This window comes from Acinonyx jubatus, chromosome A1, assembly GCF_027475565.1.
Source record: "Acinonyx jubatus isolate Ajub_Pintada_27869175 chromosome A1, VMU_Ajub_asm_v1.0, whole genome shotgun sequence".
NCBI lineage: Eukaryota > Metazoa > Chordata > Mammalia > Carnivora > Felidae > Acinonyx > Acinonyx jubatus.
The window spans coordinates 113799438-113816043 of NC_069380.1; the positions used below are offsets into that span (position 1 = coordinate 113799438).

The 16606-nt window shown below is 39.7% G+C and overlaps 1 protein-coding gene and 1 long non-coding RNA gene across 3 annotated transcripts in view; one reads left to right on the forward strand and one right to left on the reverse strand.

Moving 5' to 3' along the window:
• The window catches only part of CTNNA1 (catenin alpha 1), a 177044-nt gene that overhangs the window by 151256 nt on the left and 9182 nt on the right, over nucleotides 1–16606 (forward strand). For both annotated transcript variants that reach the window (XM_027076581.2, XM_053221542.1), the window contains 3 exons: nucleotides 6883–7039; nucleotides 14583–14783; nucleotides 15365–15516. In XM_027076581.2, coding sequence (XP_026932382.1) covers nucleotides 6883–7039; nucleotides 14583–14783; nucleotides 15365–15516 — 510 coding nt within the window. The remainder of the gene's footprint in view (nucleotides 1–6882; nucleotides 7040–14582; nucleotides 14784–15364; nucleotides 15517–16606) is intronic.
• Nucleotides 3453–13557, reverse strand: LOC113604470 (uncharacterized). The gene is made up of 2 exons (XR_003426415.2): nucleotides 8476–13557; nucleotides 3453–7065 (listed from the first exon to the last, which is right to left on the reverse strand). It is a non-coding gene; the product is annotated as an uncharacterized LOC113604470 (long non-coding RNA).

Below are 16606 nucleotides of genomic sequence, written 5' to 3' on the forward strand. Positions count from 1 at the left end.
AAAAATCTGTATAATTGATATTAGTCCTTTAAATGTTTGGGATAATTTACCACTGAAGACATTTGGCCTGGAGTTTCCTTTGTGGGAAGGTTTTTAACAATTCAGTTTCTTTAATCGATATAAGGATATTCACATTAGCTGTTTATTCTTGAGTGTCTTTGGTAATTTATATTTCATCAGTTACTACTATGTTACTTTATTCCTTCTGCCAGATTTGGGGTTTAATTTGTCCTTTTTCTAGTTCTAAAGTTAGAAGTTTTTAGATCATTGATTTGAGACTTTCTTTTCTGATGTCACAGTTAAACATTTAATGGTATAAATTTCTCTTAAAGCACTGCTTTAGCTACATCCTACAAATTGTAATGTGTGTGTTAAATAGTATGGGAAGGTCAGCAAAGATGCCATTGAGAAAATGATTTAGAAGCAAAGACCCAGAGGAGATGATAGAACAAGCCATGGAGGTATGGCACTCCAGGCAGAGAGAACAGCAAATGCAGAGGCTTTCAAAAAGAGGGTCAATTTTCTAACAGATGTTTGGGTGGTTTGGGGCTTTTTAGGGCCATGGTAAGGCCTTTGGCTTTTTACTCTGAGTGACATGGGAAGCCAATGAAGGATTTTGAATAGAGAATTGACATGATTTAATTTAGGTTTGAACAAGGCCTCCCTGACTTCTGTCAGGAGGGATGGAAGCAGAGATATCTCTTAGGAGGCTGTGCTAATAAGCAGGAAAACACCCCTCACAAAGATGTTCATTTCCTAATTCCGAAACCTATAAATGCATTACTTTAAGTAGCAAAAGGTCTTTGTAAAGGTTAAAAAAAAAGAGAGAGAGAGAGAACTAAGGGTAGTTAGATTATCAGGTAGGGACCCCAGTATAATCAAAGTATCCTAACAGGGAGACATAGGTGTCAGAGTCTGAGAAGACACTGTGATCGCAGAAGCAGGCATTGGAGCATATGGTCACAAGCCGAGGAATGTGGGCAGCCTCTAGGAGTCAGACTGGATTCTCCTCTAGAGCCTCTAGAATGAATAGGTCTGCTGACACTTTGACTTCTTATGTCCAGAACTATAAGATAATACATTTGTGTTGTTTTAAGTAAAACTACTTCAGTAATAATATGTTATAGCAGCATTAGGAAACCAAAACAGAGGCTTCGGTACTAATCCAGGAAAGAGTACAGTGGATGTGGCAGGCACTGATTAGAGTCTGGATATATGATGATAGAATTTGCTGAAAGATTAAATATGAGGTGGAGGGGAAAGAGAGGAGTGAAGGAGAATTCCAGGGTTTTGAATATAAGTAGCTGGAAGGATGGAGGTGTCATTTATTTTGATAGGGAAGCGTGGTTTGGGGGAACAGCTAAGGAGCTCTGTTTTAGACATGGTAATTAGATATGCAAGATGCTAAGTGAAATTCAAGGAACAGATCTAGACAGGTTGTATAAATGTGAGACTCATCAGCACACATAGGATACCATGAGCCTGGATGTGCTCACCAATAGAATGAGTATACCTAGAGTAAAAAAGTCTAGGTACTAAAACTGGGGTTCTCTAACATCTAAAGTTTGGGGAGATGAGCAAAGAAGACTGAGGAAGGGTTAGTAAGACCAGAAGAACACCAGAAGCTGGCTCTACCTTGGAAACCAAGTGAAAAAGAGTGTTTCTAGGAATGATGTTTATTCCTGTCAAATGGTTGTTGAACGTGAACTGAGAATTAGTCCTTGGATTGAACAATATGTAGAGATGACAAATGACCTTGGACAAAGGAGTTTAGGTAGAGTTTAGGAGACATAAGCTTGACTAGAATGGGTTCAAGAGAGGAGAGAGGGATTGGGTATAACAAGTTGGCAGCTCTTTCAGATTTTATGTAAGGTTTATAGAGACATGGGGTGGTAGCATGAGCTAGATACGGGATTGAGACTGTTACTTGTTTTTTATTTTTAGTTGGGACCCATACTAGCATGTTGTTTTATGTTTACCTGTTGAAAATAATCCAATAGATGAGAAATATTTACAGTATAGAAAGAGGGGAAATATCAATAATACATAATTAGGAAATAGTCCAGTAAAGGGGAAATATTGATAATGTAGAATAATATCAGTATAAATATTGATAATACAGAATAGATAATCTATATAACCAAAAGAATGTATAATAGACAATATCGATATAGATACTATAGAATGGACGAAGAATTGCTAGAGCAATGTCCTGGAGTAGGGGAGAGGAAATAAGATGCAGTGGACAGGTAGAAAGGTTGGTCTGAGATGGGAACATAGATTGAACACCTGTATTTTTAAAAAGGTAAGACAGTACCTGGTACAGATGCAGGTAAGTGGGTAGATGTGGTGATAGGAACTATGGACATTGTCTTTTGATCGCATTCATCTCACTCAAGTAGGAAGCAGCAGGCTTTGAAGCTGAGACTGAGGATGCTGGCTGAGGTAGGTGAGAAAAGAAGGTGTGAAACAAATACTCATTTAAAGTCCAGGCTTGAGAGGAGGAGATTTACTAGACTAGGGAAGTATAGTTCCCTTGCTGTCTCCAACATTATGTGTCTTGAGTAATCAAGAATTTTAAAGCAAGACCACTCCGCATTCTTGGGACAGGAAATTGTGAGACATCTGAGTGGAGCTGTTTGGTATAGAGCAAGCGATATGAGTTGGGAGCTAGAATAAATGGTCTGGATAGGAGATGTGGGAGTGGTTGGCACCTAAGTGGTATGTAAAATCATGAAACTAGATGAAATTGCTCACTGTGAGGAGAGGAGTGTAGAAAGGAGAAAGGGCAGCATAGAAATAAACCTTGAGGAACTCTGAAATTCTTTGATGTCGAAGAAGACAAGGCAGCAAAGAAGACAGAGAAGAAATAGCCAGAGCAGTAGAAATTAAAAAGTCTTCAAGAAAATCTAACCTCTAGGCCTGACAAAAAACACTTTGTAAACCAGGAACATAAGAGAATTTGCTCAGCCTGGTAACATCATACCAGGTGAAACGTAATATTAACGGGAACAGGCTGAGTCCTTTCTCCCTACAATCAAAAACAAGACAAAGATGTCCTATTCAACGTTGTTCTAGAGGTTTTCAACATGGTGGTAGTGCCTCGTGTGGGGCTTTTTGCTAATTTAATGAGAAAAAATATTAACTCCCATTAATTTTTATTTCTTTTGATTTGTGAGAGTAAATTTTTTCCCCTAGTTGTTTACTAGTCATTTATAGTTCATCTTAGGTAGGCTGTCCATGTCTTTCCCCCATTTTTCTATTAGTATTTTGGTGTTCTCCTTACAGATTTACCTAACATATTTCATCAGTTACATATACTTAAATACAGAAGTAATATAGTCAGATTTATGAATTGACTTCTCCCATTGTTATTTGGAAATAGGGCAGAGTTTTCTAAGAAATGAGAGATATTTCTCTTGAAGAATTCAGTCAAAACATAAATAGATGCCTTTTTTTTTTTTTAAATTGTTTTAGATGTTTATTCATTTTTGAGAGAAAGAGAGCGTGAGCGGGGGCGGGGCAGAGAGAAAGGGAGACACAGAATCCAAGCAGGCTCCAGGCTCTGAACTGTCAGCACAGAGCCCGATGTGGGGCTTGAACTCACAAACCATGAGATCATGACCTCAGCCGAAGTCAGAGGCTTAACTGACTGAGCCACCCAGGCGCCCCCATAAATAGATTCTTTAGCTTTGTTAGCTTTTAAATATAAGCATGAAGTGAGGGTTTAACTTTATTTTTCTCCAGATAGTCCATCAAATACAAAACCAATGTACTGTTAATCCCTACTTGTATGTGATGTTAACTTTTTTCATTCACTATGACAGTGTCTATTTTTAGATGATTCTATTGTAATTATTTTAGCTTTGTATTACATTTTAATTACCTCTCTTCCATTACTCTTGCTCTCTTTCTCCAAGGTTTTTTGTCTATTCCTAGCTGTTTATTGTTCCAGATTAATTTGTGAGTAAGTAGGTCAGTCTTCCTATGCCTAAACATGGAATATGTTTGTTTATTTGAGTTTTTGTAATATTCCTCAGAAAAGTTAAATCACTTACTGTTACTTTAATACTGTGGGTTTCTTCAGAGATCTAGTCCCCTTTATTTCCCGTTAATTGCTTTCATAAAGATTTGACATTCCTTTCATTTTCCTTTCTTTTTTCTAGTATATAAAAAATTGATTTTTTAATATATATTTATATTGTCTGTAGCTTCCTTAATGAACTCTGTATAATACTAAATTTTTGGGGGGTGACTCTCTTCAGTTTCCTAGATAAACAGAGATCATCTGTATTGAAAAGTCATTTGGTGGTCTCCTTTCTAACAGCTTTTTCTTTTATTTCTATTTCCCATTTGATTTCATTGGCTAGAAAGATCATTATATTATTGTTTAACTAATGGTAACAGTAAGTATAACATTAATAACATCTATTTTTTAAGGTAAATGATTCTAGTTTTCACCACAAAGTATAATGTTTGATGATTATTTAAAGTAGTATGTTCAGAATCTTTCTAATTTACTCAGAGTCAGAGTCATCAGAAATGAGTATTTAATTTATCAAGTGTCCTTTGTAAATAGTTTGTAATGAAAATGAGAAAGTTAACCTTAGATAAGGTGCTTTTTCTCCATTATACTGTATGAGATAAGATATATTACAGAACAAAGAGAGCAATTTTCTTTTTGTAATGGAGGAATTATCCTCGTATTTAAAACATATAATTAATTCCCTGCCCGTGTTTACTTGGCTATCTTAGGAAACATTTTTTTCAGCCAAGTATTCTTATACAGTCTAGCTCTGCTCTGATTCATTGGTGCATTGGTGAATCAGTGAGTTAAGTAGTGAAGAGAGTAGTCCACAGTGGTGAATCACCTGGTGGGAAGTGAATGGCGAGAGGGAAGAGAGGCAAAGAACAAGTCTTGAAGTGATGAAAATATGGAAGACCACAGTATAACACATGGAAAGATGGTGGGATAGCTCTTCTTACAATACTTGATTGTCCAAACCCATATGCTTTTATAAACGGGCTGTTAATAATAAGTAGCTGGCCCAGTCCCTTATGCCTATGAGTCTGTAGTTTATAATCTTGTTGGTCTGTCAGTTTGAGTTGTTTAGGAGGGAAGAGGAATAGCTGCGTCAGTCTAGTAGCTGTGATTCTTCAGTTTGTTTACAAGTCTTTGTTGACTGCGTTGAATAAAATTCTTGAATACTGCTGCAGTATATTGGGAATTAAGACCTATAGGCATGTGGTTCCTGTGGCACCTAAAAAAAATGTGTCCCAAATCCTGTCTTCAGCTTTGCATGCCAAATGCTTCTGTGGTAAGTATTTTTCTGCTTCATCCAGACCTCAATTCCATCACCACCAGTTTTCTCTTGTCTTTGCTTCCCTTCCAAGTTGCATTATCATAAGTATATTTATTTCTGATAACCCATAAGGATGTTGGACCTAGAAATGTTAGTAATTATCCTCTCAATTCGATTTCATTATTTACTCATTGAGTGAAAACAGCAAAGGATTGAGTAGGTATTTCTTCAAAGAATCTGTGCTAATGGTCAATAAGCATAGGAAAAGATGTGTAATATCATGCACCATCAGAGAAAAGCAAATTAAACCACAATGAGATAGCACTTCGCACCCACTAGGATGGCTATCATTAAAAAGAAAAGAGAGAAAAGAAAAAAAGAAAAGAACAAGTGTTAGTGAAGATTGGAACCTTCATACATGCTGGTGAAAATGTAAAATTGTGCAACTGCTTTGGAAAACAGTCTGGCAGTTTGTCTAAAGTTAAACATATGACCCAGCTATTCCACTCCTGCTGATGGACCCAAAAATAATGAAAACACAGAAACATGTATGTGAATGTTCATAACAGCTTTTTTCATAATGGTCAAACAAGTGGAAATGGTTCATTGATGTATGGATAAATAAACTGATCAACAGATGTATGGATAAATAAAATCTTGTGTATCTGTATAATGGCATATTATTTATCAGTAGAAAGGAATGAAATACTGACATATTTTCCAGCGTGGAAGAACCTCCAAAACATCAAGTGAAAGAAGCTAGTTACAAAACCCACATATTAATATGATTCCATTTATATGAATTACCCAGGATAGACAAATCTACAGAAAAAGAGAGTAAAGTTAGTGGTTGCCAGTAGGTAGTTTTAAGGAATGAGCAAAATGGGGAATGGCTGCTGATGTAGATGGGGTTTGTTTTGGAGTGATGAAAGTGGTCTTGTGGTAATGGTTGCACAACTGTGAATATACTAAAAATTACTGAATTGTAAGGTTTAAATTGGTGAATTTTTTGGTATGTGAATTATATCTCAAGCCAGGTGCTTTTTGTACAGATTACTTTTTAAACTTCAGAACCTGAAATAGCAAACGTTCATCATCAGATTATTAAGAATAGTGGGTAACTCTATGAAACCTAGAAATCGTGTAATAGGAAAATAACAGTGTAAATCCAGAAGATGGGATAAGAAATAGTTAATGTTGAAGAAGAAACAAGATAGTCTTATGTAGCATGGAATTTTATATTTTTGTCATGGGATGTACTTGTGTATGGGTATTGTGTATAGCATAAAGGCTGGAATATAATGTCAAACATTTTCAAAAGTTGCTGTCACAGAGTGGAGAGGTTGGAGATGTTTTCATTTGTCTTACTGTGTATCTGCATTTCCAATGTATTTTCTTTTACCCTCACATCTGCTACTTATTGTTTAATACTTCTTCATCTTCATAAGTGTTGTGGTGGAACACGTGGTATCATGGATCCTTGTGAAATGCCTATGAGACAAAGCCATCACCAGTGTATTGACCTATCTTCTTTTCATGCCTCTGGAAGAGTAAAAAATGAACTTCAATATCTTTGCAGGTTATCAATGCTGCATTGGCTTTAGCAGCAAAACCACAGAGTAAACTGGCCCAAGAGAACATGGATCTTTTTAAAGAACAGTGGGAAAAACAAGTCCGTGTTCTCACAGATGCTGTCGATGACATTACTTCCATTGATGACTTCTTGGCTGTCTCAGGTAATGAGCTGGTTCCCCAGAGAAGCCTGTGAGAATGTGCATAATAACTTCTAAGTCACAGTAATGGACAATCAAAACACCCCCAAGTCTGGGCAAGTAAATTATTCTAGCAATAATATTGTGCTGGTTTTGATTTTAATTAAAAAAACAACAACAACAAACTACCACTGGCTCCTAAACAGTGGGAGGTGGGTTGGAGTTGTTTCCCTTGTGGTGGGGCTGGTCTAGATCTTAGAAGCATGAATTTGAAAGCTGGCTGGCAGTATTCTCCCATTTGTATAGAGTAATATTTTGCATCTGTTGACCTGTACAGCACCGTGACCATCCACCTCTCTTGAAGCTATTGTATTTAGAAAAAACATTGACCTGTGTCCTGTGAGAGGCTGTGGTTATTTGTTGTAAGCCTGTGAAACTTTAGAGGAGAGGTTTCCAGCACCATCATCTTTAGTTCATTTTTTAAAATAAATTTTCCCCCTTCCTGGAAAGCTTCTTCCTTTCTCCCTCGGAAATGATCATAGTTTAACTGCCTACTTTTTAAAAGACTCTGTCTGCATGATGCACGGATAGAAAACAGAGAGGAAATATTTAAGTGCCATTTAATTATGAACTTGCAAAAAGTAAATCTGGGTAATTCACCTCACAAAAACAGTTGATTTCATTATATAAACATAAACTGGTAATGACATAGTAAATTGCATTCATATAGAAAATGTCTGTCAACTGCAATTCACTGTTTATCACACAGATAAATTTCAATCCATCTCTTTCACATTGAGCAAGTATAAATGCATTCTTCATTTAACAGGGCCTCTGCTGCCCTTAGCTACATGCTTGCTCTCTGGAGGTGCCAGGCCTCCTGAGGCCAGTGGCTGTGGGCAGACTCAGCGGCTGGGTACTTGTAGGGCTAAAACTACCTGTCACCCTAGGGAACCACAGGCTGGAATGTGGGAGATGTGAGTGTCAATGGAGCTTGAAAGAGAAGTGGGGCTTAAGTACATGCACAGCGCAGTCCTCCAGCAATGACCTATATATAAGGTTACAGTGTGTTCTGCATACCAATGTCCTCCTGTCTCTGCCTGTTCTCCTTGGGGTTGGTAGCTTTGGCTGTACTTGAGAGAGTGGGGAACAGGCAATCCATAAACTGCAAAAAGAGGGGATAAACCATGCTGCTGCAGGACTGCCAAATTGCAGGTGCCGGTACTTTAAAATGAAAACCCCATTTGCAAGCACATCTTTGCTGGTGCCAAAAATGCAGCAATGGCTTTTTTGGGAAATCTTGGCCTTCTGTTGTTTTTCCCAATGAAGTACTGAGTTATTCTTTTTCATAGGTTTAGAGAAAAACATGCCACCTTCACAGCACACTTTTAAGCAAACAAATTCTGAAACCTAAATGTAAAGCCCCCCTCCGGAGATAGATACTACATTCCTAAACTTACTTCTTGTGATCAGGTTGGGTATATATCTCACGCTTGGTCTCAAGGGATTTTCAGTCCTTCTTACAGCAAAATAAAATGTAATAGAATCAAATGTCCCTCATGCAACATTCTTCAAATTGGAGAACAAAGAGGCTTCTGCAGTAGCATTTAGTGGCATCCAGGCAGTATCTTTAGGGTATATGACATAAAACAGAAGAATGGTAAAGAGAAATTAAATTCTTTAACAGATATGCTTTTATCTGGTGAGCATGTTCAATTTTTATGCAAATGTGGGAAAGTATAAGGGCTGACTTTGATGGAAAGGAGTCTAGACCGTTGCTATTTAGGAAATAAAAATACAGAACAGTTCTCTGAGTCAGGAAGTGTTGGTGTTTTAGAGTATGTGAATTCAGAGGTCTACAGGTTTTGTCACAGGCTTGCTTAGTATCAAATGATTAATATTCATAATTCTTCTGTGCTTTATAGGGGCATGGGATGAAGGGGAGGATACAAGCAGATTTCTGTGCAGAGTTCTCCTCAACTGACTAGTTAGTTGTTGGCATTCACACTCTTTTATACCTTCACACACCCACCTCACCCATGGAAATTTGAGCATCTTTTCATGGTAGGGTGGGGAACTAGAGATGTCTAACCATCTCACCTGACACAGACTTGCTAGGGAAGTGACTGGCTGTCATCACAAGGAACCCCACTTTGAACTAGGCAGGCCCCTACTGGTCTCCAGTCCTTAGCCCTTGTACAGTTCACAGCATCTCTAATTGTGCACCGTGGATTGGAGAGGATGTGTCAGTCTGCAGCATTCATGGGTAGTCTTTAGACAGTAAGTCGTGTCTTGTCCTCATCCTGATCTTCCCCCTCTGCCAGTTTCTCCTTGCCCTCTGGCATGCCGGTGCTTCAGTAGTCCTGTCTGTGAAGTAGGCATGGCTTTGAGTAGATGAGCTGCCAGGCAAGTGCCCAGCACAGAGTCTAGCTTTGGGTGGTGGGTTTCATAAATCTATACTAAATGCAAAGTAAGGATGGTGCTTGACTCCTTGGAGTGGTTGTTTTCTACTGTATTCTGGTACCTCTGGCAGTGTGATAGTTTTTAAGGAATATTTCCAAAAAGGATTTTCTACCATGAAATCCTTCTTGGAACTCATGGGGCCTAGAAATTTCCTGAAGCCTGCCCACTAGCCAAGAACCCCTCTAAGGGAAAGTTATTTAGGGAATAGGACTGAGAAGACTTTTTGTTGCTTTATCTCTATTGTTGCTGGATATTCTGTCCTGTTGGTTCCAGAAGTTCCCTCATACCTGCCACAAGTCCTATCTAAATTTGTGACTCAAAAACTAATGGTAACTTTGTGTATAATTTGGTGAAGCCCCCAAACATTTCATGAGGCTGCAGGGCAAGGGAAACTTGACAAAACTCTGTGTTACAATCAAATCGGAGACCATGGCATTTGAAAGTAGGGGGACATGCATGCCATCCCAGGGAAGAGGGAGTGGAGCTCCTTTTCACCAAGCTCTTTTCACAATGTGCCTTGTAAATATTGGAGATGTTAAGATGCTAGAGTGCATTCAGCAGACCACAAGTATATTTATATTGACTGATCCCTTAAGGACAGGAGTTTGAAATTTATCAAAGTGATAAAGACTGTTTGAATTTCATTTGAATTGTATTTGATAAACGTTTTCCATGGAAGTGCAATTTACTTTCTTGTGCAGTTATTCTGCTTACATGTGGAAGCTTTAGTGTCTTCTTTTTTTTCTTTTAATTCAAGTGTTTGGTTAGAGTGGTTCCAATTGGGTTTATTACATTTTTTTACCACGTGCTCTTGGAAACAAACAGTATATTGCATTAGATACATTAGGGCAACACGTGAGAGTGGTAATTTGTACTTTTTCTTCTTCATTAAGGGTCACTGTGCCCAATTTGGTCTTATTGGAAGGCCATTAAATAAAAGGATTACAATACCTAATTTTTTGTTTTTGTGTTGAAGAGCAAAAAAAAACTTTGAAGATAAGGTAGTGAAGATAGGTTTGATTTCTGACTCCCCTGCCCACTAGCTGTGTGACCTTGGAGAAGTCCCTGCCCTGGCTTGCTCGTTATTTAATGGTGATTTTTTTTTTTTTTAATGGCTACTATGTAAAGAGTTAAATGTCAAGCCCTCAGTATTTCCTGTTATAGATTAAGTCCTCTATATAAAGTATTAATATTATCATTTCATATGTGTGCATAAGGTTAATACCAATAAAGACATCCAGAACAAAGGGTACACAGAATGGGCCCTGTTACATATCATGAATTGAAGTATGAGTTGATGCAGCATTCTGGAGAATTCCAGTTGGCTTGGTTCCTGGAGGCCAATTAGGCACTGCATATCTACTTTAAACATATATATGCCTTTTGAGTTAGTAATCCTATTGCTAGAAATTTTTCTCAGGGATATGTACACAAATGTTTGCCAAAATACCTGTACAAAGTTGTTCATGTCAACCAAAATGTTGAAGAGAAGACTGGATAAGTAAATTATGGCCCCTCCATCTATTCAGTAAGGTACTTTGCAGCCATTAACATGAATGAGGCAAATGGGTGGATGCAGGCCTAGAAAGGTTTTCAAATGAAAAACATAATAGTGTCCATAATATGGTCCCTTGTTAGATAGACTGTTGTATATGTGACTTTTTTTCCTGTTAGAGGCACCTCCCAGTGATGACTGTTTAACAATTGAGAGTCTTTAACGGGGTATAGATTGGTGTGTCTACCCATAAGGGACCCATGCTGAGGTTCCTTGGAAATTCAATTAAAGCTGAAGTAACTTAAGATTTTAGTTAGCCTGGGTACCTCCAAGCCTCTCGTGTTTGTGCACATTCACTGGAACCTCGCTTCTCCCTTAAGGCTCAAGTGCAGAAAACAGGATTGATGTTATGTCCTGGGTATGCGGTAGCCTCAGCTGGATGGGGCTTTCCTAGAGACAGCTGTTCAGTGATGGTAGACACTATTACTTTAGTCAGCTTCCTGAAATAGAAGGCTTCCTTTGTTGCTAAAGAATAGCAAGCCCTTCCCTGGTTTAGGTTCACTGGAAGAAAGCCAGTGTGAATTCAAGAAAGTCTAAATTGATTTTTAAAAACATAGGTGTCTAGATGAAGGTTATCAAATCACTGGTGAAAGTTTGGACTGTTTTGCTTAATGAACAAAAAAGAATGTCATGCTTCATTGATTCTAAGATGGGCTTCCTCCCCCATACTAACAATCCTGAAACAAGGATGAGTTTTAAAATCAATGATACAAGAAAACATTGGTTCATAGTTTAGTTAGTGACACTTTTTCTTTCCCTTGCTGCTGCTTTCCTTTCCTTAAAATACAAGTGTAAAATGTTTTAGGTTCAGCAAAAGCAGCAGTTCTTTTTTTTTTTTTTAAATGTTTGTTTATATTTGACACAGAGAGAGGGACAGAGCATGAGTTGGGGAGGGGCAGAGAGAGAGGGAGACACGGAATCCGAAGCAGGTCCAGGCTCTGAGCTGTCAGCACAGACCCTGACGTGGGGCTCGAACTCACAGACCGCGAGATCATGACCTGAGCCAAAGTTGGACGCTCAACCGACTGAGCCACCCAGGCACCCCTAAAAGCAGCAGTTCTTAACCCACAGGTTGGTATGGTGTGCAGGCCCAGTACCACTGTGTTTAGTTTAATTATATAGAAAGTTTGTATATAAAAGATGCTTCCAGTGGGCTCCCCATCCATTCATTCTTATGAATGGTTCAAATAAATATCCTTCCTAAAATTTGTTTATGTAAAAAGTTTAATAGGTTTTCTCTGTTGATAGTACAATGATAGAAACCCTACAGGTCCCCACTTCTTTTTGAATTAGTAGACACAAAATTAGGGTTTTCTTTGCTTTACCGTGGTAATTCATTTTTCTTTTCTGTAATAGGAATTCACACTGTATTCTGGCTTTCACTGAAAATAATTTATTTAAAGAAAAGAAAGAAAAACTTTTAGAGCAATTTTAAGTTCACGGCATAATTTAAGAGAAGCGTACAGAGATTTTCCATCAGTCTGTAAACCCACACGTGCACAGCCTCATCAGCATGTCCCATCATAGTGGCACACTTGTTACAACTGATGATGTATCCATCATAATAGTGTCATGTAAAGTATTCACTGCTCTAAAAATCCTATATGTTCTGTCTGTTCTTCCTACCCCCTCCAACTCCTGATATTTTTACTACCTCCATAGTTTTGCCTTTTCCAGAATGTCCTATAGTTGGAATAATACAGTATGTAGCCTTTTCAGATTGTCTTCTTTCATTTAGTAATATGTATACCAAGTCTTTTCATGGTTTGATAGCTCATTGCTTTTTAGTGCTGAATAAAATTCCATGGTCTGGATTTACCTCATTTTATCCATTCACCTACTGAAGGACACCTTGGTGGTTTCCAAGTTTTGGCAGTTATGAACAAAGCTGTTGTAAACATCTGTGTGCATGTTTTTATGTGGACTTAGGTTTTCAACTCCTTTGGATAAATACCAAGGAGTGTGATTGCTGGATCATATGGTAAGGGTGCATTTAGTTTTATAGGAAACATGTTTTCACCAACTCTCTTTTTAATTCTTTCACATGGTTATTTCTTTCGCATTGTGATTGTTTTCAGTTTATGCCACTGTACCTTTAGTCTCGGAACAGAGACCCTTACAGAGTTCCTGTCTCTAGTCTCTTGGGAATTACAAAGGCAGTGCATTGTGGTATACTGTTCTTTGATAGATCTACTAAGTACCACTTGCCTCTGCCTCCATTGGACATGAGAGGAAATAGCACCATGACCACTATCTTAGTTTTGAGTATCTTAAGAGGTCAAGCTTATTGTTCCCTCCCTTCCAGACATTGTCACATATAACTTGACTGAGTATGTTAGCAGAGGCCGTGAGGGAAGGGTAATGGCTTTTGGAAGTCGATTAAATCAGGAAGCAGTCCAGAATAATGACATGTCGATGCATAAGGTGTCCAGGACTGGCAAAGAAATGACCAGATATGTTTCTTAGATTACTTTTGCCCTAATTGTTCTAGCTCTGCCAGAAGAACTAGGGCTATTAGTCTTTCACCTATCCTCTGTGAGTTCTTGCATGTCTTGAAGAAAGCTCCTTTCTGAGCTGGGAGGCAATGGCTAGATGATGACGTGGTGGCTTTCCTTTATGTGACTCTCCAACCAACTTCACGGAGTCTGAGGAGCCCTGTCATTTGGGCCATATCCTCGTGGTCCCTTCAGTTCTGGGTGAGAACATCCCCTTTTACCATTCTGGGTTAGCCCTTACCCATTGACCTCATCCATTTTAATGGCTGTATAGTACCCATAATATATTACCTACTGTCCTTAGACATTTTGGTTGCTTCCACTTTGCTTTTATTATAGATGAAGCTAAAGCTAACTCAGAGGTTCCCAGTATCCAGTGTCAAGAATTTTGCTTTGAGGAAAAATAGGTTTGGTGGGTCCTCAAAATGTCAGCTTAACAGGATTCAAGGGTTTTTGTAAATATCACAGCAAGGTACCCCCTGCACCCATGAGAGGGTTACTAAATGTTTTGCTTTAAATGGGCTTCCTCTATGCCCTCCAGAGGAGGCTTCAGTCTCCTTTCCAGCGCCTTCTATCCCAGGGCTGTCCTGGCTTCTTGGGAGATGGTCTGAATACATTGGCATCTACTGAGGGAGGGGCAAGAGAATGGAAGGAATGAGACTTATCGTGAACCCCTCCCTCTGTTTTAGACTTTGTTTTGGACATTAGGTCAGTGAAATTATTTAAAGAGAAGTTAGTAGATTTCTATAATCTGAATTTTCTGCCTGGTTTGCAAAACACCTGTGCCTTAAAAATCTCAGTTGACCTCTGTCTCTCCCTCTTTCTATAAACCTGGAATGCAGATTGTTATTCTTGGAGGTGATTACAGGTTGAGTTTCCGTGGGACAGTTAATCCAGCGGTTAGTCTGGTCTGTTCAGTGAAATGATACATGAAACGCTTTGGCACTGCAGCTGGCACAAAATGAGCACTCAGTGAACGATAGGTGCCAACTTAAAATTTTCCCCTTCTAGTGGAATGCCTTCTCCCTCATTCAGCCTTTTGTTTGTTCTTCAGAGAATCACATTTTGGAAGATGTGAACAAATGTGTCATTGCTCTCCAAGAGAAAGATGTGGATGGGCTGGACCGCACAGCTGGTGCGATTCGAGGCCGGGCTGCTAGGGTCATCCATGTAGTCACATCAGAGATGGACAACTATGAGCCAGGGGTCTACACAGAGAAGGTCCTGGAAGCCACCAAGCTGCTCTCCAACACAGGTTCGGGGACTTCCTCCCTTCCAGTGCTCCCCACACACAGATGGGTGGGCTGGGCTGGGCCATCCTGGGAGTTCAGGCCCTGTGGTTAGGAAGGATGAGATCAGGATGTAGATCAGGTCTTCACACAACATGTCTGGGTTGGACATCAGACCTTGAGAAGTTGATCAACTAAATTAAGGCCTTGAAAACTCCTTTCCTTCATGTGTCCCACAGCTAATCATGGGAATAATTCTGAACACACTATTTAAGGTGAATTTTTGAGTAAAGTCTTTTGTTAGTAGATAAATACCAAATTAAGGAGAGTCCTAGTTTTAAGCGAGGCCTCCCGTTTATCTCACTTCAGTTGCTCACCCATCCAAATCCTGTATTGCAAAATCTGGTCAGAGACAAAGATGATTTGAGTCTTGGTAAAATATAGCATTTAATTTATTTCAACTGTAAATACTCCTCACATAGGTAGAGGCAGATGCTCTTCATCATATACCTCACCTCCTCCTGTCTGACTGAGGGATTGAGGGAGGGCTGGTAGAATGATGATGTCTGCTGGCCTAGCAGGATCTGCCCTGCCTCTTTCTCCACAGTCATGCCACGTTTTACTGAGCAAGTAGAGGCAGCTGTGGAAGCCCTCAGCTCGGACCCTGCCCAGCCCATGGATGAGAATGAGTTTATTGATGCCTCCCGCCTAGTGTACGATGGCATCCGGGACATCAGGAAAGCGGTGTTGATGATAAGGGTGAGTAACTGCGTTTCAGACATTTTAACAGCTTCTTTCTTATCATTTGCTAAACTTGAGCAATGCATCATTCTGGAACTCAGCAGATGCGGTGGCAGTATATTAAAACCATGAATCTAAAAGCTGTTAGAATGAGATATATTTAATTATGTTGTCTAAAATGACTTTTACTCGCAAGTTAGAGCCCAAACTTGGGCCAAGAAGGGGAGCTAGTGTGAACTGGCTTTGATGATTTAGTTTCAGGCAAACAGCTACCACACATAGGAGGCTTCTGGTAAGTTAGAGGGATACTAAACAGAATAAAGGCTTTTCGGTTATTTGCAGAGAACGGAGTATTTCTTTAATGCAAGTTGAAGTTACTGTTCACATAGAATACGTTCTCTCTCCTCGAAGGGGAGGCAGGAGGCTCCTGGGGCCCCAGTGTGTTGAGACTAAGGAGGAGTGCCTGTGGCAGCCCCTTGAGAAACTACTAACCCCTCTGTAATACAGCCCAGGGGCTGGTGCCAGGTCTCACAGCTATCTTTCCCTCGCGATTGATCCCTCACATGCTGTTAGGAGTATGAACGTATTGCTCTGGAAGCTGAGAGCAGGGAGAATTCTCACCAGGCCACCTGGGGGTCCCCCAGGCCTGGGCCGGGCCCTCCTCTAGCTGCCCAGCCTGCCTGCTGCATACATGGCTATTGTGCCGTGTTGTCAGTGTAGTGGGTCAGGGGAGTGTCATTTACATGGTTTGCTCGTCCAGCCCTTCAAGCTAGGCAGGGATTCTGTCCCATTTTTTTTATCCTCTCAGCTTGGCATCCTGTAGAACCTAGTCAGACCATCAGCTGGAAATAGAGGCCATTTCTAAGGCAGTTGCATCAGGCTGGACCCAGTTCGTATGCAGTGTAGAAATACTTGGGCAAGACTGTACCTCTGGGTAAGGAGGAAAGATAAATGTTCTTGGATTTCCTGGTTGGCTGCTGGCTGTTCCTACAGGTCCCACGTCCCCTGGACGTGTTGGAGGTTGGGGGCAGGGAATTGGTTGTTCTTGCTTTCTCCATCCCTTCATTCCTGTGCTCAAGAAGAATCCTGGCCTGGTTGAATAACAGGT